The 24,427-nt window shown below is 36.8% G+C and overlaps 1 protein-coding gene and 1 pseudogene across 4 annotated transcripts in view; both read right to left on the bottom strand.

The window, feature by feature from the left end:
• The window catches only part of TMEM209 (transmembrane protein 209), a 42,660-nt gene that overhangs the window by 17,145 nt on the left and 1,088 nt on the right, over window positions 1-24,427 (bottom strand). For all 4 annotated transcript variants that reach the window (XM_003921001.3, XM_074379063.1, XM_010343110.2 and 1 more), the window contains exons 2-9: window positions 24,097-24,233; window positions 23,918-23,976; window positions 23,022-23,153; window positions 22,331-22,572; window positions 13,665-13,869; window positions 6,926-7,101; window positions 6,084-6,155; window positions 3,454-3,550 (exon numbers count right to left, since the gene is read on the bottom strand). In XM_003921001.3, coding sequence (XP_003921050.1) covers window positions 3,454-3,550; window positions 6,084-6,155; window positions 6,926-7,101; window positions 13,665-13,869; window positions 22,331-22,572; window positions 23,022-23,153; window positions 23,918-23,976; window positions 24,097-24,233 — 1,120 coding nt within the window. The remainder of the gene's footprint in view (window positions 1-3,453; window positions 3,551-6,083; window positions 6,156-6,925; window positions 7,102-13,664; window positions 13,870-22,330; window positions 22,573-23,021; window positions 23,154-23,917; window positions 23,977-24,096; window positions 24,234-24,427) is intronic.
• On the bottom strand, window positions 1,666-1,747 carry LOC120365537 (U2 spliceosomal RNA; annotated as a pseudogene).

The raw sequence follows: 24,427 nt of genomic DNA, 5'->3' as shown, positions 1-24,427 counted from the left end.
AGACACAGCCGGGTGCGGTGGCTCATGTCTGTAATCCCAGCACTTCAGGAGGCTGAGGCGGGCAGATCACCTGAGGTTAGGAGTTTGAGAACAGCCTGGCCAACATGGCGAAACCCCGTCTCTACTAAATATACTAAAAAAAAACATTAGTTAGGTATAGTGGCACATGCCTGTAGTTCCAGCTACTCAGGAGGCTGAGGCAGGAGAATTGCTTGATCCCAGGAGGTAGAGGTTGAAGTGAGTGCAACAGAGTGTGACTCCGTCAAAAAACAAAAACAAAAACGAAAATAAAACCCAAACAAACAACTAAGACACAAACACATATTAGCCTAGGCCTATATAGGTTCAGGATCATCAGTATCACTGTCTTCCACCTTTACATCTTGTCTCACTGGAAGGTCTTCAGGAGCAATAACAGGCATGGAGCTGCCGTCTCCTCTAAATTGCCTTCTTCTGGAATATGTCCTGAAGAAGCTGTTTTACAGTTGATTTTTTTTTTTTTTTTTTTTTTTGACATAGGGTCTTGCTCTGTTGCCCAGGCTGGAGTGCAGTGGCATGATCATAGTTCATTCCAGACTCAATCTCCTGAGCTCAAGTGATTTTCCCACCTCAGTCTCTTGAGTAAGTTGAGACTACAAGCTCACTTCACCATGCCTGGCTAATTTTTTTTTTTTTTTAATTTTTGGTAGAGTAGGTCTTGCAGTGTTGCCCAAGCTGATCTTGACCTCCTGAGCTCAAGTGATCCTCCCGCCTGGACTTTCCAAAGTGCTGGGATTACAGGCATAAGCCACTGCACCTGGCCTTCATTATTTTTTTTTTATAAGTAGGAGTGCACTCTAAACAATAGAAAGTATGGTGTAGGCCAGGTGCAGTGGCTCAAGCCTGTAATCCCAGCACTTTGGGAGGCCAAGGTGGGCAGATCACGAGGTCAAGAGATCGAGACCATCCTGGCCAACATGGTGAAACCCCATCTCTACTAAAAAATACAAAAATTAGCTGGGCATGGTGGTGCGCACCTGTAGTCCCAGCTACTCGGGAGGCTGAGGCAGGAGAATTGCTTGAACCTGGGAGATGGAGATTGCAGTGAGCCGAGATCGCGCCACTGCACTCCAGTCTGATGCGTAGTGACAGTGTGAGACTCTGCCTCAAAAAAAAAAAAAAGGTATGGTGTAGTAAATAGATAAATAGATGAACCAGTCACACAGTTGTTCGTTGTCAAGTATGTACTGTACATAATTGTATGTGTTATACTTTTATATGACTGGCAGTGCAATAGGTTTGTTTGCAACACATAACCACAAACATGTGAGTAATATCTTTTGCTACAACCGCGGGATGGCTACAAGTCACTGGGCAATAGGAACTTTTTTAGCTCCATTATAATCTTATGGGCCTACTGTTGCATATGTGGTCCGTCATGGACTGAAACCTCATTATGTGGCCGATGTGGCCTATATACTATGTATAAAGTCAAGTCACAGTATTTTCTCCAAAAATATAGAAATCAAGTATTTGAGATAACCACTATCAATTTTAATTAAAATTGATAGTGGTTCAAAATTGATAGTGGTTATCTCTGGAAGCAGAATTATAGGTGATATTCTTTTCTGTGGATTTCTGTACTTTGCAAATTTTCTACAATAAATGTATGCTGCATTTGTAGTGATAAGATAATGTTATTTTAATTTTTTTTAAATGATAGGAACAGATGCTACACTTGATCTTAGCCAAAAGGCTGAGAAGTGATACAATGTTTTTTTTTTTTTTTAAAGAGTATCACAGTGCTGAAATGTTGTGAAAGATATGTGCTTTTATAACTTATAAAGGATATGCACAGGTTTCAAATAATATTTCCAAGACCTAGAAAGTGCCCAATCTGGCTTTGGAGTCAGAGAATTCTGTCCTCAAATCACTGCTGCATTAGCCTAGGCCTATATACAGTCAGGATCATCAACATCACTGAGTCTCAGCAGCCTCATCCATACAATGGGGCAATAACAGCCAGCTTTCAAGGTTAATGTGAGTGCTGTGTTAATTACACATGAAACATTTGGACATTCAATAAACAGACACATTAGGGACGCACATTACTATTCTTAATTCAGATAATAAAGACTGATTAACAAAGATACCCAAAGTAAATGGAAAGTGCTAAGATGCAACCCAAAGTACTTCACATTTTTCAAGGAGAAATGTATTCTCTAGAAGGAGCTGGGGACTAAAATATTCTTTATACATTCTGAAAGGTAATTACTTAATAACTAAGTTGCAGTATATATCTTTTAGGCAATTTATATAGTACCCTAAAATTTTACCTTTAGCAGATAAGAGAGTTGAAAATAGGTGACGGAGAATTACTATTATTACATAGTCTTTATGCTTTATACAACTTTGTGATTAACATCTGCTAACAGTCTTGGTTTCATATCTAGAATATATAATGAAAACATCTACCACTCAACAAACAAATAACCAAATTTAAAAACGGGTAAAGGATCCAAAAAGACATTTCTAAGGAGATACACAAATGACCAATAAACATCAGTAGTCATCATGGAAATGCAAATCAAAACCAAAATGCGATTCCATTTCATGCCTACTACAGGATGGCTATAAAACATTTAACAAGTATTGCAAGAATATGGAGAAAGCGGAACCCCAAACACACTGGTGGGAATATAAAATGGTGCAGCTAGCTGCTTTAAAAGAGTCTGGCAGTGCCTCAAAAGATTACACAAAGTTACCATAAAGCTCAGCATATACCAATTCTACCCCGAGGCATATACCAAGAGAAATGAAAACACAAGTCCATATAAATACCTGTACATGACTGTTCACAGCAGTATTATTCATAGTAGCCAAAAAGTGCAAACAACCCAAATGTCAATCAACTAATGAATGAACAAGCAAAATGTAGATCTATTCTGAATATTATTCAGCAATAAAGGAAATGAGATAATGATAAATTCTACAACATGGACAAACCTTGAAAGCATTTATGTTCAGTGAAAGAAGCCAGTCATAAAGTCACATTCATATTCTATGATTCCATTCATAGGAAATATCCACAATAAGCCTATCTAGAGACAGAAAATAGACTGGCGCTTGCAAAGGGCTGGGAGGAATGTATAGAATGCGGAGCGACTGGTCAAAGGTGGACGGTTTCTTTTCCAAGAAATGAAACGTTTCAAAACTGACAACTGGTGATGGTTGCACAACCCAAGACTTCGGACTGTACACTTTAAATGGATAAATTATATGGTAGGTAAATTACATCTTGATAAAGCGGTCACATTAAAAAAAAAACAAACAGACTAGATTATAGACATTTGGATTCTTTTTTTTTTTCACCTCAAGGTAACAAAAGAAGTTAAGCAATCCATTACAGGAAGAAATTTTCCACCTGGCAGATTTACTGACAGAAACCCAACACAGGACTCTGTTGCCACATACCTCCTATCTGTAGCTCTGGACAACCCATTCGTCTCATCTGTGTGCTGACAGAATCAATCTCTTGAACAAGTGGCACTAATATTGTCTCATTGATCCACTAGGAAGAAATAAGGTACAGATTTTTGGATACATAATTCCAAAGCAGCTCTCAAATAATTACTTTCTTTTTTACAAGCAACTCTAAGAATTTTTTTTTATTATCTTATACTTGTATATTAAAAGAATCGTAAAGTATAGTGAAAAAAGAATGAAAGTAATCGCAACCTGAAATCAAGAGATGGTTAAATAAATAGGCCACTGGAGTGTAAATGAACTAAATTACATTCTTAATATTTTTCTGAAAAAAATATAAAACTTTTAGCTATATGTTAACTTTTTCTTAAAATTTCCTAATTATTATGTTTAGCTAAAAGGATAATCTTCAGTTTACATTTGTAGGGTAACTTTTCATACATTTATTAATGTACTGTTTACATTGGTTTGTGATCAGTAAGACAGTTTCTCAAACTAACATAACTGCTTAACTCTCAGCAGGCTCACCCAATTCCCTAACCATGTGGAAAAACAAACTTATTAAATTTGAAACTGGCTTGCGAATATTACAGTATTACTTTAGGACTGGGACTCTCAAATGCCTTTTCTATGGCTAACATAAAACTAATTCTGGGATGTGAAAAGACTGTCTAAGGATACATTCCATCTGGTTTGTGTGTTATTGTTTTGTGTGTGTGCCTGTAGCAACTTCAATTACCACTGCTGTTTCCATCTTTTGTTTATCCATAAAATGATAGGATGAAAAAATGTTTCAGATGAAATACGATATCATAAACAACTGAAATAAAAACCTTCTCGGAACGTAAAACACTTTTTGTAATCCGTTTAAACAAGCAAATTTTGATATAATGGCAAGACTTGATCTGAATTCACATGAAGCTATGTATAAACTTTATCCCACTGAGTGCGACTATTCATGTTTTTCTGCAGAAGTACTAATGTGGTTGATTATTGGGTGCTAACTAGACTCTGGTGTTACAAAATATATGGTACAGGTATACATGCATTGCTTTTTAAAAAAAATTCCAAAAACTCTAGCTAACTCCTAAGACTTCATATTTTAAACATATTAGCATTTTTAGACTAGCCTATAACTGAAACTACAACAAACTCCAGTTCCAGGACATGAGCTCACTCATTCATTCTTCCAACATTTACTACATGCATCTTAATTTGCCAGCCACTCTTTGGCTGTAACAAAATCATCTAACGTGTCCCAGAGAGAGGTCTAGGCCCCACCCTCATAAATTCTAATTGAGTAGGTCTAGGATTGGGTTCAGGAATGATCCATAAAATGCCATCCAGGTTTCTGGGTCAAGAAAGCAGGCTACCATTTTTTGCTCCTCTATTTTGATACCCTATTTAAATAACAGTAAAAGGATTAAAAATGAGCACAAGTCAGGAGGCTGAGGCAGGAGAAGTGCCTGAACCCAGGAGGCGGAGGTTGCGGTGAGCCAAGATCGCGCCATTGCACTCTGGCCTGGGTAACAAGAGTGAAACTCCGTCTCAAAAAAAAAAAAAAAAAAAAAAAATGAGCACAAGTGATTTCAATATAGTTCTTTTTTTGTTTTTTGTTTTGTTTTGTTTTTGTTTTTTTGAGACGGAGTTTCGCTCTTGTTACCCAGGCCGGAGTGCAACGGCACGATCTTGGCTTACCGCAACCTCCGCCTCCTGGGTTCAGGCAATTCTCCTGCCTCAGCCTCCTGAGTAGCTGGGATTACAGGCACGTGCCACCATGCCCAGCTACTTTTTTGTATTTTTAGTAGGGACGGGGTTTTACCATGTTGACCAGGATGGTCTCGATCTCTTGACCTCGTGATCCACCCTCCTTGGCCTCCCAAAGTGCTGGGATTACAGGCTTGAGCCACCACGCCCGGCCAATTTCAATATAGTTTTAGAAGATGCAGAATGGATGCATGAGTGCTGAAGGACGAAACAACAGAAGTAGCCCCTTCTGAAGCTAAGTAGAGCTCCACGTAGTAGAAGGAGTCCATATGCCTAACAGAACCCAGGACACAGGTGCTACAGAGGATGGGAGGAAGACATGGAGTTGAAAAAAGGAAACTCACTCATTATATATAGGGAAAAGTTGGCCCAAGATTAGAGGGTACTTCTCTAGAAAAAGAGAAATCATAATCTATTTTGAAATAGCTTCAAGCGTATGTGGTCTCATCTCTCTAAACTCTTAAGTTTTCTGAGGGCAAGGACCTCATTTTTGCTTCCCTCACAATTCTGAGTACATAAAAGGCTCCAATAGAAAAGCTCTTTGGATCTAAGTATATTAGAATTTAAAAAAAAGAAAAGCTCTTTGGAAAATAAAATTGAGAAGTGGAAAAGGAAGGATCTTAATAACTAAACATATTATTCTTTTATCTTCTCAAAGGGTATCAATTCAATAAACATGGAGAAGGAAAAATCTCATGAAAATAAGTTTATCCTTATAGATGTACCATTCATACTGTACCTTTATAATAACTCTAATATTCTAATTTATAATGAACTCTAAATGATATTCTAATAACACGCATTGCATATTGAGGCACTAATATCGTCCAAAGAGTAATGTCAGAACTTACATTTCTAAACTTAGCTGTCCATGAATCCATATGATCAAGAAGTTGTCTATTCATAGCCACTCTTGCCCAAACCTATAAAACCATGTTTAAAACGAACAGTGAGGAAAAATCTTGCCAGAAATCATCATTCTTTCTCCCACCCTAAAAAATATTTAATGAACTTAGGGAAAAAATTTTCCAAATACCAATATTCATCTAATTAATATTTGGTTATTTTTCTTATTACCCACTTATAAGTACTGTTCACACATAGTTATATCTTTAAAAGTTCCTTACATTGGTATGTGTAAAGAACATTTTTCTTGCTTTTAAGAACAAAATAAAAATTCCATATTTGGTATTAAAGTGATGAAATTACTGACAAATATTACAATCTAAATATATTTTAAAAGCAAGATTTCTGTATATGTTAAGTACAATTATATATCTGAGAGCCTTTTTATAATCAATGTAAAAATGTTTCAGGCAGGGCACTAAGGTGAACTGTGTGTCACAGAGTAAAATGTATAATTTATATTTTATTTATATATATTATTGGTATTATTTATATCATTTTATTATATATAAAATTACATATATATATTTATATATTATTTATTTAGTTACATTATTTTTATATTTATATAATTTATATATATAATTTATAATTTATAAATTATATAATTCAGTTTTTAGTTTTAGGTACACAAAGTAAGGCAGAAGCCTTCCCACTGCTTAATGTGTGCCAGATTTATGCTTCTGTCCAGCAGAATGGAAGATTACAGAAAAAATGTTCCAGAAGTAGAAGACTTTCTAGCAATGCACAAATCATAAATATTAAGTCTCTTTTATTTTTCACTTACCTCTTCTGCAGCTTGTTTAGCGGTGAGATCAGCTTCATCTTTGTTAGCACATGGGGCCTGAGACCTACAGGCAAGCTGATACTGATACTTCTTTAAGGTTTGTGCATAATCCCCCATAGAACGACTATAGTTCCAGAAAGTAGGACTGCTGGAAGGAGAGGTGGAATCTGGGCTCCCTGCAATTAATTGTTAAGGTAAATAGTATCAGTCTGTTGTAGCAATTCTGACATCTAGAGTTAACACTTGTATCTAGGCAATGGCAATCCAGGAATCAGAAGACAAACACCCTCAAGGAGCTTCTCTTCTCCCCAACATAATTTTCTCTTGAGAGAACACAGTCTACTTGTGATAAAAATGAAAAACAGTATTTTCTGAGCCGTATCAATTGAAGAGCCATAAGAACAACAAGTAGTCAAGGGCATCTGTCTAGTTTTGTTGAAAAATTAAGCTCATTTCATTCTGTAAGACTTTCCAATCATTCAGTAAGAAATGGCCAGGCATGGTGGCTTAGGCCAGGTACAGTGGCTCATGCTTGTAATCTCAGCACTTTGGGAGGCCGAGGTGGGTAGATCACCTGAGGTCAGGAGTTTAAAACCAGCCTGGCCAATATGGTGAAACCCTGTCTCTACCAAAAAAAGTACACACACATACACACACACACACACACAAACACATTAGCCAGGCGTGATGTTGGGCACCAGTAATCCCAGCTACTAGGGAGGATGACGAGGCAGGAGAATCACTTGAACTTGGGAAGCGGAGGTTACGGTGAGCTGAGATTGTGCCACTGTACTCCAGCCTGAGTGACAAAGTGAGACGCTGTCTCAAAACAAACAAACAAACAAACAAACAAAAGACAAATTTCTTTTGGAAATAAAGAGGCTAAGCAAGTTCTTTGCTTGAAGTATTTAGAGGCTCCTTCTGAATGGGATAACTATAGCCTTCTACTAAAGACCAGTCTCTAGGCTAAACTTATTTGCCCCTGTACTTTATTGTGTTTTATTTAATAGCCTGCGGTAATTCCTGAGTTGTATTAAAAGACTATCTGATGATTATACTCCTAAATTTATAAATTTACTTTCAAGAAACGTTAAAAAAAATTCTATTTAGGAATGTACTCCTACAGAGGCCTCTGAACCAGGATAGTCATCACACTTTAGGTGTTTTTGTCTGTTTTCCCAAACAGAATTTGAGCTCCTTGAAGGCAGGGAGTATTTTCTTTTTTTGCAGCATCTAGCATAGTGCCTAAATAAATAAGCACGTTCTTGATAACAATTATATGGTATTTATGAAGGGCTTATATTTTCCGAGTTTGACTGATATAAAAAGTATCAATTGATATTTTATACCCGCAAATAAAACTCATAAATAGAAACAAGTTTTTGTTTGTTTGTTTAATCTTAACAGAATTCTAAAAGGAATGACTAGAAAACAGTAAAACTCATTTTCCTGTTATGTTTACGGACACAAAGAATAAGAAATCATCAAAGAGATATGTAGTAATATTTCAATTCATCAAAAATTTGAAGGTTAGCCAAGGAGCTTTGGTGAATGCAGTATGTTTCATGCCAGCATAAAAAGTTATAAAGAAACATCATCTCACTTTATGTGAAATTCTGACAAAACTGACTTTAGGAATGAATTAATGTTAAGAAAAGCAGTTGTAAACCAACACAAATGATTTAATAAATAGAGACCAGAAATGGAAAGTAAGAAATATGGTTATAACAGAGCATAAAGTTACCCCATTTTGATTAAACATTATGACCATTAACTTTAAGAAAGGTAAGTTTTCTATGAAAAAACTTGAATTTGAGAAAAATTTCACTGAGAATTAAATTTTAGACGATGAACAGAAATAGAAAGTTCTAATATCTGTGGGCATTAGTCAAAGCAAAGAAAAAATATACATAGCAAGTAATGACAAAATAGGGCCTTTCCATGATGAATACCATCACCAGCACAATAGCACAAAATCTATAGCTGGAGAATCTCAAAGACCTCAGAGTAAAAGCATGGAGATTTGGAAACCTGGTAACACAACATACCAGATAACCTAAAACATCTCCCACCATAAATATCTAAAAACATTTATTAAATAAAATACATTATTTAGACCAGGGCAGTGGCTCACACCTGTAATCCCAGCACTTTGGGAGGCCGAGGCGGGCAGATCATTTCAGGTCAGGAGTTCAAGACCAGCCCGGCCAACATGGTGAAACCCCCAACTCTACTAAAAACACAAAAATTAGCCAAGTGTGGTGGCAGGTGCCTGTAATCCTAGCTACTCAGAAGGCTAGGGCAGGAGAACTGCTTGAACCCAAGAGGAAAAGGTTTCAGTGAGTCAAGATTGCCCCACTGCACTCCAGCCTTAGCAACAGAGCTAGACTCCATCTCAAAAACAAAACGAAATAAAAAAACATTATTTAAATGAATAATGGAGCTTGCATAAAAGTAAGGCTATGAATAGTCTGTGGTTAAAAATGAAAAAGGAATTAAAAATCAAAACAGCCGGCCGGGCGCGGTGGCTCAAGCCTGTAATCCCAGCACTTTGGGAGGCCGAGGCGGGTGGATCACGAGGTCAAGAGATCGAGACCATCCTGGTCAACATGGTGAAACCCCATCTCTACTAAAAATACAAAAAATTAGCTGGGCATGGTGGCGCGTGCCTGTAATCCCAGCTACTCAGGAGGCTGAGGCAGGAGAATTGCCTGAACCCAGGAGGCGGAGGTTGCGGTGAGCCGAGATCGCGCCATTGCACTCCAGCCTGGGTAACAAGGGCGAAACTCAGTCTCAGAAAAGAAAAAAAAAAAAAAAAAAAAAAAAAAAAAAAATCAAAACAGCCTGTAAGAGAATGCTGTGGCTGCTCTAGAGAATTGTGTAGGCCTTGAGAAGTATATCAGCTTGGAATTTATTGCCCAAGTGGGAAATGGACATAAGGATTTGGGCCCATAAGAAGTAGAGAGTTGGGCTGACACGGTTCTCCTACCCTTAAGTCCCTGCTTCTGATAGAGGACCAGGAATCTCAAAGGGCCACATTCTGAGCAGATAAGAAAAAAATCTGTTCACTGGGACCAGGAGATAATGGAAGCTTGTCTGTCATATGCTGTTGTGCAATTTGGAAAAAAACAAAAAAACAAAAAAAAACAAAACTCTGAGATTTAAAAATTATAGATACATCTTTGAATGGGTTTAGAGTGTCCATTTATATTAGCTTTGAGGTCCAGGAATCTCCAAGCTTAGAAATCACTTAAGTTTGCTAAAGGGCAATAATACTCCTAAGGCACCTGACAGAGGCAAAATAAAAACAGCTAGGAAGAAAACAAGGCTTCCATTCAGCCAAGATAAGCTTACCAGAAACACACAGAAATTCCATAAATCGCAAGGAAGCAAGCCTCCAGGCATAACAACTAACAAGACAAAAATGGTCAGTATTTAACCTCTAAGAACTTCAGATAACTCAACTATTTAAATAAGTGCTTTTAGGCAACTGAGATAGAAAAAAGGAACTGAAAACATAAGAATAAAGAATATTCTACAAAAGTGTGGCATATTTGAAAAGAACCAAATAAAACTATAAAATGAAAACAAGCGACTGAAATTTAAAAACTCAATGAATTAGTTAAAAAACAGTTTAGGCATTGCTAAAGAAAGAGCTGATCGTGAGTCCACAGTGACTAAAGCAAACAAGCTAGGGTAAGGGTAAAACAGAATAGGGGCGCGGGGGGGTGGTTAGCTCAAAGAATGATAGCGTCATGTCAAAAGAACAGAAAAGCCAGCTTACAGAGGATCTCACTAGTCAAATCTGGGACAATCTAATCGTCAACATAAGTGACATGACTAAGGAGAGAAAACCTTTATCTTACAGAGTACCAACAAATAAATGTAAAAGGTGGCTGTACAATAATGTAAATGTACTTAACACCACTTAATTAAATACTTAAAATGGCTAACATTGAGCCAGGCGCAGTAGCTCATACCTGTAATCCCAGCACTTTGGGAGGCCCAGGCGGGTGGATCACCTGAGGTCAGGAGTTTGAGACCAACCTGGCCAACATGGTGAAACCCCGTCTCTACTAAGCATACAAAAATTAGTCTGGAGTGGTGGCGGGTGCCTGTAATCCCAGCTACTTGGGAGGTTGAGGGAGAACTGCTTGAACCTGGGAGGCAGAGGCTGCAGTGAGCCAAGATCGTGCCATTGCACTCCAGCCTGGGTGACAGAGCAAGACTCCACCTCAATGGAAAAAAAAAAAAAAAAGGCTAATATTATTAATTTTATGTATACTAAATTTTATTACAGTTAAAAAAAAAAGGAAAAGTATTAAAGGAACACAGAAGAAATGATGAAATGGGAAAGCTCCCATGACAAGCAACAAAGAAATAATTTAGAAAAGAATCTTAAAAAAATGTTGAAACTACTAAGTCAAAGTCTTATGGGGTCGGGCACAATGGCTCATGTCTGTAATCCCAGCACTTTTGGAGGCCAAAGTGGGTGGATTGTGTGAGCTCAGGAATTTGAGACCAGCCTGAGCAACACGGCGAAACCCTGTCTTTACTAAAAACACAAAGATTAGCATGGCTCCGGAGGCTGAGGTGGGAGAGGCACCTGAGACCTGAATTCAAAGCTACAGTGAGCCAAGATTGTACCACTGCACTCTAGCCTGGCCAACAGAATGAGACCAATTCTACAAACAAAAAAACAAAAACAAACAAACAAACAAACAAAAAAGTAAGTCTGATGGGGAACAGGATATATACATAGTTTTAGAGTAGATTCCCATAAAACACTTATTAATGATTTATTAATTAATTTGCACAAAATACTTAATTTTCAAAAATCTATGGGCTCAGTAGGGCTAAAAGTATAGGGATAGAGACAGATAAACCAGCGAGATCCTAACCAAAAGGAAATTAATATAGATGTATCAATGTCAGATGAAATAGACTTTAAGGCAAAAAGCCTAAGAGATAAAGATAAAAGGCAAATCTACCAGAATGATATTCACAATTCTGAATTTACGTGCATTTAACATAATCTCATATGTATATTTAGCAAATCTGACAGAATTGTGAGAAAACATTTAACACAAGACAATCATTGAGAGCTTTTGACATACTTTCCTAATAATCGACAGATCAGGCAGATAAAAATTAGTAAGATAAAGAATTTAATTGGCCAGGCGCGGTGGCTCAAGCCTGTAATCCCAGCACTTTGGGAGGCCGAGGCGGGTGGATCACGAGGTCAAGAGATCGAGACCATCCTGGTCAACATGGTGAAACCCCGTCTCTACTAAAAATACAAAAAATTAGTTGGGCATGGTGGCGCTTGCCTGTAATCCCAGCTACTCAGGAGGCTGAGGCAGGAGAATTGCTTGAACCCAGGAGGCGGAGGTTGCAGTGAGCCGAGATTGCGCCATTGCACTCCAGCCTGGGTAACAAGAGCGAAACTCTGTCTCAAAAAAAAAAAAAAAAAAAAGAATTTAATTGATTTGCAGTAGCTTTGATCAAAAAAAAAAAAAAAAAAAGAGAATATAAGAATACCATCAAGAAGCGTGACAGTGAACAAATAGAGAGCTCCAAATTTAGAGATTGCATTCTGTTCAATATACCAGTCATTTACAGAAAGTGATCACATAGACTTGAAAGCAAGTCTCAAACAAACAAAAAGTTAATGGGTACAGATCAGATTCTCTAACCACAGTAAAATTAACTTAGGAGAAAAAAAAGGTAACCAAGCTGCTTCGGGCTTGAAAATTAAAAGCAACACACCACTAACACTTCCAAACAATAATGATATTACTTCTAAACAGCTCCTACTGGGTCAAAGAATAAAAGTGAAGTCAGAAAATATGTGGGTAATACAAAGATGTATAGAGGATTCATAGGTTCTTTGTATGATACTCTATATTAAAGTTTCAGTAGACTCAAAGTATTCCAAAAAAATTTTTTAAAAGCATGCTTCAAAAATAAGAAGATAATATTGATTGGTTTCTGTAACATCTGTGGCACTTTCAGGCAAAATTAGATTAAAAATCACTGGTGAGACTTCAAGCGACACAAAGAGCCATGGTCCAATAACTGGCTTCCTCACCATGGCCCAGTTAGCACCTAATATCCTTTCTGTGAATGTTTCTGAGGGGAAAAATCATTACTCAGTTCAATAACCTAATTCGGTTTCAAATAATTGACTCTGTAACAATCAAATCCAGCCCAAGCAGATTAAGATTTGCTAACACTCTTTCCCAAGGTAAACTATACCTTCAGGAAATACTAAAAGACAGTTTTAAAATGTTCTGAAAAACAGCAGTGCTTCTAGAGTAAATACACGCTCTCTCATCCTGCTCTGTCACACCAACTTTCCAAAGGACTACCTGAAAAGAGACAGCTATAATTTGAGTAAGTTCACTATGCACTGCTTCAAAACATTATTTTATAGCCTCAACTTTAAATAGAAATTTTAACTTACATTATGCAAAAAAGCTTTCAATCTTATCACAGACGAAAGTTTCAGGATTTCTTAGTTTATCTGTATTTCACTTCTTGAATTTTGTGACCTTAATTCTAACTGCATAAAATTATGTTACATTTAAAGTAAAACAAAATGTTTCCTCCAAGCTAACAAAGTAGATTAGTAAAAGAGACTTTAAATTTTATGTATGATTAAAATAATGAAAATAATAGGTTAAGGACTAAGTGACACCAAAAATACGTATAATAGGTATAAATAAAATATACGTACCCAGCTTAACCCTATGCTGCTTCTCTTCTTCACTTCTAAGGAAAGTATCCAAAGTTCGTAGGTCGGTCATGTAGTCTTCTTTGTCAGTGGGTGAGTTGTAGACGGTGGGTGAAGAACGGTAGCGAGATCTCAATCCACTGCTCTCTACTGGTCCAACAGTGGTAGGGTATGGAGGAGGAGGAGGAGAGGGGCTAAAGCTCGCCAACTATACAATATAAAAGAACTTTATTTTATTTTTCTTTCATTGAAATTCATTTTTGTTTTGGTTTTTGACTTAAGTAAAACACCTAGTAGAATGGCAAAAATCCACAACAATGACAACATCAAATGCTGATGAGGCTGTGGAACAATACAATCTCTCATTCTTTGCTGGTGGGAGTGCAAAATGATACAGTCACTTTGAAACACAGTTTGGCAGTTTCTTACAAAAGCCAATATTCTCTTACCATACGATCTGGTAATTGTGCTCCTTAGTATCACCCAAAGGAGTTGAAAACTTATATCCACACACAAACCTGTATGTTTATAGCAGCTTTATTCCTAACAGTCAAAACTTGGAAGCAACCAAAATGCCCTTCAGTAGGTGAATGTGTAAATAAACTGGCAAAATTAGGTAACGGAGTATTACTTAGCACTAAAAACAAGTGAGCTATCAATCTACAAAAAGACATAAAGGAATTATAAATGCATATTGTTAAGTGAAAGAAGCCAATCTGAAAAACCACACAGTTATGATTCTAAGTACGTGACATTCTAGAAAAGGCAAAACTATGGAGGCAATTAAAAAACAAAACAAAACAAAACAAAACCAGTGGTTGCCAGGAATGGAGGAAAAGAAGAATGACTAAGTGGTGCAGGGTTTTTATTCTGTATGATATATAATTGTAAACACATCATTATACATTTGTCCAAACCCACTGAACGTACAACGCCCAGAGTGAACCCTAATGTAAACTATGCATTTTGGGTAACAATGATGTGTCAATGCAAGTTCATCGACTGTAAGAAATATACCACTGTGAGAGGTATACTGATCATGGAGGAGGCTATGAGTGTTAGAACAGGAAATACACATAAGATCTCCTGATCTTGTTGTGAACCCAAAACTGCTCTAAAAAACAAAGCCCATCCAAAAAAAAAAAAAAAAAAAAAGTAACTAATGGAGCCCAGGAATTAGAGGCTGCAGTGAGCCATGCATTCCAGCCACTGCATTCCAGCCTGGGTGGAGAGAGCAAGACCCTGTCTCTTAAAAAACCAAGTAACACATGCATATTTTAAAAAATTGAAAGTATAAATAACATTTGTAACTTTGCCACCCAGAGATAATATAATCCTTTTTCATATTTTATATATTTCAAAATCTCTAAAGTGTACCTAGGTTTGTCAATGTTATGATAAAGATAGCTGTATATCAACCTTGGCTTGAATTTCTGATAGCTTCCTTTAACAGATTCCTAAAACCCGAAATTATTTGGTGAAAGCACAGTAACATTTACTTGATATACAAGAATTTTTTTTAAATGGCCATTTAATTCACATTTTCCTATATTTATGATGTTAAACACTTAAAAATAGAATTATTGGTCACTTGTATTACCTATTTAAATGTTTACTTAAGTACATTTACAATTTTTTTCTATTAGGGTCTTATGATCACTTCATACTAGTTTGCAGTAAGTTAAAGATTAACCAGTCTTATAATTGTTTAATGCTGCTTGAAAATAAAAATGTTAATCATCTTCCACACAGATTTTTTTATTTTTAAAATTAACATATTACATCCTTATATACACTATATTTGGGCTATTATTGCTTTAATTGGTCTGTTTTTGCTTAGGGGCCATAATATTTCACTTATTAAGTTTTAATGTCTATGGGGAAGTACCCTAACTCTTACGCAATTTTCTTGGCTCATTTATTTTTCTATATTAACTTTAAACATCAGTGAGTAACTTGCATAAATCTATTTTTAAAAATGGTAGACTGGGACTGATTAGAATTGCATATACCTTATATATTATTATGTAGGGAGAAAATCTTTGTAACAGTATCTTTTTTTTTTTTTTTTTTTTTTAGGCGGAGTTTCGCTCTGGTTACCCAGTCTGGAGTGCAATGGCGCAATCTCGGCTCACCGCAACCTCCGCCTCCGGGGTTCAGGCAATTCTCCTGCCTCAGCTTCCTGAGTAGCTGGGATTACAGGCACGTGCCACCATGCCCAGCTAATTTTTTGTATTTTTAGTAGAGACAGGGTTTCACCATGTTGACCAGGATGGTCTCGATCTCTCGACCTCGTGATCCACCCGCCTCGGCCTCCCAAAGTGCTGGGATTACAGGCGTGAGCCACCGCGCCCGGCCTGTAACAGTATCTTTTTAAGCTACTGACTTTGGATATTTATCGTGTATCCAGCCACGTAACCAAAGGTGTTTTTTACAGCTCCTCAGGGAGAACTACTTTGTGCTTTTAAGTTTTATTACATTCTATAAAGTGAACTAGGTAGTAACGTTCCCATCTTTTCTGTATTTGGTAATAACTCATATTGAATAACAAGTATTTAAACAGTTATTACACGTGTCAGGCAATGTGCTAATTATGCTTAATATATACACTGTCTTATATTTTCTTTTCTTTTTTTTTGAGACGGAGTTTCGCTCTTGTTACCCAGGCTGGAGTGCAATGGCGCGATCTCGGCTCACCGCAACCTCCGCCTCCTGGGTTCAGGCAATTCTCCTGCCTCAGCCTCCTGAGTAGCTGGGATTACAGGCACGCGCCACCATGCCCAGCTAATTTTTTGTATTTTTAGTAGAGACGGGGTTTCACCATGTTGACCGGGATGGTCTTGATCTCTTGACCTCGTGATCCATCCACCTTGGCCTCCCAAAGTGCTGGGATTATAGGCTTGAGCCACCGCGCCTGGCCCTTATATTTTCAATAACAGGCAAATATGATTACTATACTCACACCTTATGAGTTTAGGTAATCTGCTAAAGATCATACCAGGATTTCAAACTTGTTTTCTAACTTGAGTTTATGTTAACATGTTGTTTTACTGGATCAGAATTAGCTGTTCATACCCCAGCAAAATATTAGTAACTTTTAGAAGATGGGTAAAAGATACGTAGGAATTCACTATATTAAAACTGGTCTCTTCACTTTTGTTAGTCTGAGATTTTCCATAATAAAAAGTCTATAAAGTAACTGTTTCTTCAAAGTTTAAAAGAACTTAATAATAAAACTTAAAGGCTGTACAGCCTTCTGGGGATGTATTTTTTTTTTTTTTTTAGATGGAGTTTTGCTCTTGTTGCCCAGGCTTGGAGTGCAATGGCATGATCTTAGCTCACCACGACCTCTGCCTCCTGGGTTCAAGCAGTTCTCCTGCCTTAGCCTCCTGAATAACTGGAATTACAGGCCTGCGCCACCAGGCCTGGCTAATTTTGTATTTTTAGTAGAGATGGTTTCTCCACGTTGGTCAGGCTGGTCTTGAATTGCTGACCTCAGGTGATCCACCCGCCTCAGCCTCCCAAAGTGTTGGGATTACAGGCGTGAGCCACGGTGCCCGGCCAACGTATCGTTTTTAAATTTTCTCTCTCATTTTGGTTTTCTAATTCTTAGCCAATTTTTGGGGTTTTTTGCCCCACCCAAGAAAAGTAATGTGTTTCATCAGCTTTTCCAAATTAGTAGTTTGGTTCAATAGACACTGATGTAGCATCTGTCTATATTCCATATACTGTACTAAGGAAATAAAGATGAATAAAAACACATAATCCTGTGCTCAAGAGGGTTATAGTCTAAAGGAAAAAAAGTGAACATTATCATACACTGAATGTTTGTGTATTCCCCAAATTCACATGTTGAAGCCCTAACCCCCAATGTGGCTGTTTCTGAAGTAAGGGGGTAATTAACTTAAGTGAGGTCATTAGAGTGGGACCTTGTTCTGACAGGCTCAGTGTCCTTATACGAAGAGATACAGAAAGGACACGTGAGGGCAAAGCAGCTATAAACCCGAAAGAGCACTCACCAGAAACCAAACTGGCAGGGACCTTGATCTTAGGCCTCTAGCATTCAGAACTATGAGAAAATAATTTCTGTTACATCATACAGCCTGTGGCATTTTTTTATGGCAGCCCAAGCAGACTAATACAAGCAATTATTTTAAAATATTATGCTTTATTTGATATATCATTATGCATATATTTTAAGGTGGGAATATAAGGTGGCATGGTCACTACGAAACATGGTATGGGGCCAGGTGTGGTGGCTCATGCCTGTAACCCCAGCACTTTGGGAGGCAGGAAGACTGCTTGAGTCTAGAAGTTTGAGACCAACCCAGGCAACACAGCAAGATACCACCTTTACCAAAACAAATATACAAACACTGTACAGTGTTTCCTCAAAAAAATCAAAAATAGATATGTAAACTCTACTTCTTGATATATACCCAAAAGAACTGAAGGCAGGGACTCAAACAGATTATCTGTACAGCCATGCTCACCGCAGCATTTATTATCCACAGAAGCCAAAAGGTGGAAGCAACCCGAGTGCCCATCAACATATGACTGGATCAACAAAATGTGCTGTGTGCATACAGTGGAATATTATTCAGCCTTAAAAAGGAAGGAAACTGTAACACATGCTACAATATGGATGAACCCTGAGGACATTATGCTAGTGAAATAAGCCAGGTAAAGGACAAATACTGTATGACTCCACTTACATGATGTACCTAGAGTATCAAATTCAGAAAGACAGCATAGTGGCTGCCAGAGACTCAGGGAGGGTAGAAAAATAGAGTTAATTGTTCAATTAGCACATTGTTTCAGTGAGGAGATGAGAAGTTCTAGAGACAGATGGTGACAGCTGAACAATTTGAACACATTTAATGCTACTGAACTGTGCATTTAAAAAAGGTTAAAATGGCAAATTTAATGTTATATATGTTTTTTCACCATTAAAAAAAACAAAAAAAAGGATATTAAGAGTATTTTCAGCAGAGAGAATTAAAGATGAGTAACAACACAGAGACCTGAAACGTTTATGGCAATAACTATTCTCTGCTCTTACCATAAAACGTAAAAATATCCATTACGGTTTAAACTTCTCTGTTTCCTTTCCTAAATCCTCCATTTCAATTTCTCCTTAAGTCTACATCTTATTTGCCCTGTTGATATGACAGATTTGTCTATTTTATGGTATTTCCATGCACACAGAGAAAAGCTCTTAGATAACAGTTCCCTAACATTTGCTTTTATCATTATTTTTAAAATAGCTTGAGAAATGATTCACATACCATACAATTCATTCATTTAAAGTGCACAACTCAAATGTGTTTTAGCATGTTCACAGGGTTACACAGCCATCACAATCTAATTTCAGAACGTTCTTGTCCTTCCTTCCACTAAAAAAGAACTGATTAGCTATCAGTCCCTTTTTCTGCTTCCTTCCCATCCCAAGCCTAGATAACCACTAATCTTCCTGTCTTTATAAATTTGCCCATTCTGGACATTATAAATAGAATAATATAATTTGTGGTCTTTTGTGACTGACTTCCTTCATTAGCACAGTGTTTTCAGGACTCATCTATGTTGTATCATATATCTATCATTTTTTCTGTATCTTTCTTGTTGCACTCTTCTAATTCTGACCTGAATTCTTAGTACCTCTATTTTTATTTTTTAAAGCAAAAATGGGCAAGGTGTGGTGGCTTACGCCTGTAATCCCAGCACTCTGGGAGGCTGAGGTGGGCGGATAACTTGAGGTCAGGAGTTGGGAGACCAGCCTGGCCAACATGGTAAAATCCCATCGCTACTAAAAACAAAAAAATTAGCTGGGCATGCTGGCAGGTACCTGTAATCCTAGCTACTCAGGAGGCTAAGGCAGCAGAATCGCTTGAACGCAGGAGGCAGAGGCTGCAGTGAGCTGAGGTCGCACCACTGCTTTCCAGCCTAGGCTACAGAGTGAGACTCTCTCAAAATAACCCCCCCAAAACAAAAATAAAAACATTTAAGGTTAAGAATTTACCACTGCAGATAACTTTTACTATATTGATAAATTCTGATATTGAAGCATTCCTGTTTTCCTAATAGTAATTTTAATTTAACCTAATTTCTAATTTTAATCTAATTTCGAAATTTTAATGGTGTCTTTCAAACCTTTATTTTTAATTTCTAGTTTTATTTTTGTTTTGGTCAGAAAATACAATGTGTACAATTCCACGAACATCTCAAATAGAAAGGTACAATATTCCATAGTATTCTTATGGAGGCTATCTTATTAAATGTTATTGCTCAAATATTTTGTGTCCTTATTTGTTGCCTACTTTATTGGACACTGATAATGGTAAAGTCTTCCAATACAGTTATATTTACTGATTTCATGATACTAAAGGTTTCTGCTTTACATTTTATGATGCTGTATTATTCAATACACAGGGATTGCGATTGTAAACTATTATTTCTTCGTATGATTTTTTCCATCAACCTAAAATGACCTTTTGTCTCATATAATTCTTCCTCCTTTAAAGTTATACTTTGATAACACTACCACCTTATTTTTGTGTTTTCCTGATGTGTCTTTGTCACCTCTACTTTCTTTTGATATTTTCTTGACGCATCTTTTAAGACTTTTTAAGAAAAGAAAGATTAAGGTAAAAAATCATAATTCATTATTTTTTCCCTCTAATTTGTAAACAGAAAGATGTACAAGGCAGAAGAAATGACTGGAAAAGAGCAGGTAGAAAGGGAGAGTTAAAGTAAGAAAAATATTATTTCTTTAAAAATAAAAATTATACTTGATATTTTGGCGGTGTCACTTTTGTACAGACAGAATATAAGCTATGATTTCTCTGTTTTTTGAAGTAAAAATGCAATAGTGTTTGACAGTTTTTGTCAACTCTTCTAACACTGTCAGTCCACAATGAAACTGCTCTACACAGCACTAAAAACATATCAAGAGAACAGAATCAACCAGAGAAGACTCTAATATCTAAAATCACATGTAATAAAAGGAGGATCCAAGTCATCAAGACAAAAATAATATATGATATTGGGACAACTAATTATCAATTTTAGCACAACACAAAAATGAGAAAATTATCTATACTATGCGGGGGGGGCATCAATTCTGAAAGTGAAAAAACTTCTAAATTTAAAAATAGAGCAAACCATAGGAGATAAACAGATAAGATTATTAAACATTCAAAATTTCTATGTGTGTGTGTGTGTGTGTGTGTGTGTGTGTGTGTGTATATGTGTGTATATATATATATATATATATATATATATATATATATACACATTTTTTTTCAATCCTATAATTAAATAGCAACCCAAGAAAAAAATTCCGAGGATACAGACCCAAAAGACAAGTAAAGAAGAACTCTTGACTTAGCTATGTGGCTTTGAAAGAAATGCATGTTAAAAGTTAAAATACACTATAGTCATGTTTCTTATTAGCAGTTATTTATTTTTAAAAGAAATTAACTTGATGATCAAGAGTGTGGTAAAACAAATACTCATACATTTCTGTGACAATGTAAATTGGCACAGTTATTTTGGATAGACACTCCCATCCCAAATTGATCAAGAATTTTATGTCAGAGCTATTTAGTACACATTAAAAAGTTTATAGAAAATGAAAATGACTTAAATATTCAAGAGTAAATTATGGTATATCCATTAGCTGAGTATTAAAGAGTCATTACACAGATTATTTTTGTGTGGCAGGACAGTAAGTAATTTTCCTTCTATTTCACTTTTCCAATTTTCTATAAGGATCAGATAGCATCAACCTGTGAAAATTATTTTTAAAAGTTGCATTTACCTATGAGTTATGAATTTTTACCACATACTTTCTCACAAAAATCTAAGTTGTACAAAATTTTCAAAATTTTATTACCTGCCAAAAATTAATTTTAATATTGGATAACCGGTAGTATGGAATTTCATTACAAAGAAACATGTAAATGGATAAGGGCAGTGTGTTGGTTTCACCTCCAGAGTCTCCTCTTTTAACTAGCAGCTATAGAGATATTAGCCCAACACAATAGTGACAGCATCTGAAATGATCACTCTCCTTTTATGCCCCTCTCATATTAATAGTTTTACGCTTCAGGAAGGAGTAAAAATTTCAATTTGTCAATCCTGTTTCTATTAATCCTGCAAATTAGAACAAAGTTTCACATTACATGGGAGTGGGAATGACGGTTCCTACTATTCCATGGAAAGTGTCCATACTCGAGAATCACTTGTGCTCATTGCGGGGGGCAGGAGGAGGAATAAAAGAAACTATATGACAATCCCAACTTTTAGCTTAGAAGACACTCCAACATGATAAAACACACTATAACTCTAAAAGGGCGTACAAAGCCTTCACATAACAAAGGGAAAACAGGAGTAAAAGTAACTAAAGTAAAAAATCATCACAGTTTCAACTTGTTTTAAAGACCCCAGATGGTGAACCTAAGTGCATTATCTCTGCAAATGCTAATTTTTCCTCTTTCATTTGAGGATGTGTTTAAAATGTTGGGTTCTATTCTTGGTTCTTAAATGGGTGATCTGGGCAAGTCAAGTCTCAGTTTGCTCAGATAAAATAAGTTTGGCTCATTAGATGAATTTTAGTGTACCTCCCAATTCTAAAATCATGTGACTGGACAAGACAAGAGAGGTATTACCTTATTGTAACCACTGACGGGCGAGTAGGTCACTCCAGGGCTATAAGAACCACTGCCACTTGAGGACAGACTTTGCAGCTGAGGGCTGTAACCAGTCATACAGCTGGTGGTGAACTTGGGGCTGGTACTGGGTGAACGAGATGGGCTATAACTCAACACACTCTGACCCTGAATTGAAGGGGAAGGTGGAGAGGGAGGGATTTGCGTTGCTGCCAGATCATGTGGAGGAGTAGTCTGTACGACTAGAAGGAAAAAAAAAACAACATATGTGTATGTATGCACAAATAAAATTTCTATGAAAATATATTTAAGCAACTAAGTCAGTTTTTTTTTTTTTTTTCAGGGAAAAAAGTTAACAGAGTGACTTGGTTAAATCACAGAAAGTATTATTACCAAAGGACCACAGGACACAAATTAGGTGTTTACTATTTCCAGAGTTCAAAATTAGAAACTGGTTTCAACTCAGCAAGAGTCATTTAATTTTAATTATATCCGAACAATGGAACAAAATTCCATGAAACAGCTGAATGTATACGAGTAGGAAATGATGGTCATTGGTCATAAGACGATTGCATTGTTCAGGATAACTGATGTCCATTCCAGCTCTGAGTCTATGAAACGGGGAATTTAAATTGAGAAAGATTTACTGGCAACCTTTTCCCCACCTTTGCAAGAGATATAAAACACTCACCAGCTGTTTTCAACCCTAAAAGTGTTTGCTGTCCAGGACTAACAACCAGACTTGTTGGTGCCACAGTATATTTAAAATATCTCCAAAAATCAAATAAGGCATTAAGGCTGAAGAGAGATGCAAGGGCAAGCTCTGGAAGAGAACAATTTATTTTTTTATAAAAGGCGGGTGAGGAGGGCATCTGTTGCAGAACACAAAAACCTGCTATACTTAGCAAACTAAAATTACGTTCTTATTCTTACCTTATGCTCATAAAAGCTGTAATTTAATCAATGTCTACTATGTGTGGGGTGGTTGGACCCAGTGGCTCACGCCTGTAATCCCAGCACTTTGGGAGGCCAAGGAGGCGGATCACCTGTGGTCAGGAGTTCGAGACCAGCCTGGCCAACATAGTGAAATCCTATTTCTACTAAGAACACAAAAATTAGCCGGGCATGGTGTCTTGCACCCATAGTCCCAACTACTTGGGAGGCTGAGGCAGGAGAATGATTGAACCCGGGAGGCAGAGAGATGGTGCCACTACACTCTAGCCTGGGTGACAGAGCAAGATTCTGTCTAAAAAAAAAAAAAAAAAAAAAAAAAAGAAAAGGTACAGATGTAGAGAAGGCATTTCAGGAGAGTAACAAAACCAAATCTCACTGACCTCTAAAGTTATTTTTCCTCACGTAACTCATAATTACCTGATAACATGTTTACTGATTGTCTCTCTAATAAAATGTTCCTTTCATAGTAACAGGGTTTTACCTTGCTCCCTTTCTGCTGTATTCCCAGTTTTTACAACCCAGCAGGCAGTCACATAATTGTTGAATAAGGAAGTGCATACTAAGCTGAATTAAACCTGAAGGCAGTTTTTCACTGGTAGTAAATTTAAGTTACAGTGAAAATTAATTACTTACCAATATACCAGAGGGGCCAGTATGTCACATTGTAATATGAACTAATCAATTTTCCAGTCCTAAAAAATATCAGAAACGGTTTCCAATGAACTTATAGACACCAAAAATCGAAACAAACACAGAAACCTGTGGAACCAGCATTGGTTTCTTACATTTTCAATTTGGGCTCATTCACTTACATTTCAGTATATATCATACCAGCCATAGATACATTTAGGAGTCCCCAGGCCAAAACCACTTTCTTAGCCTCTGTTTCTTTCCTCATCTTGATGGTTCTGTCAATAAGGGAAGCACTAGGGTGTGTCTCCCCCTGCATCTATGAAAAAACAAAAAGCACAGGAATTAACCAAAATTTAAAACCAAATTTTGCATCTCGTATAAAGGTAAATGAAATTGCATATACTTTCTCTCATCTTTAAAATGTCTTACCAAAACTTCTTCCATTTTAGTATAAGTATATGGAAAGGGAACCAGAAATCATGCCTTCATTGGCATTACAGTGTAATCAAC

The sequence above is a fragment of the Saimiri boliviensis genome, chromosome 10 (genome assembly GCF_048565385.1).
Source record: "Saimiri boliviensis isolate mSaiBol1 chromosome 10, mSaiBol1.pri, whole genome shotgun sequence".
NCBI lineage: Eukaryota > Metazoa > Chordata > Mammalia > Primates > Cebidae > Saimiri > Saimiri boliviensis.
This window is presented reverse-complemented; position numbering and strand designations above follow the sequence as displayed.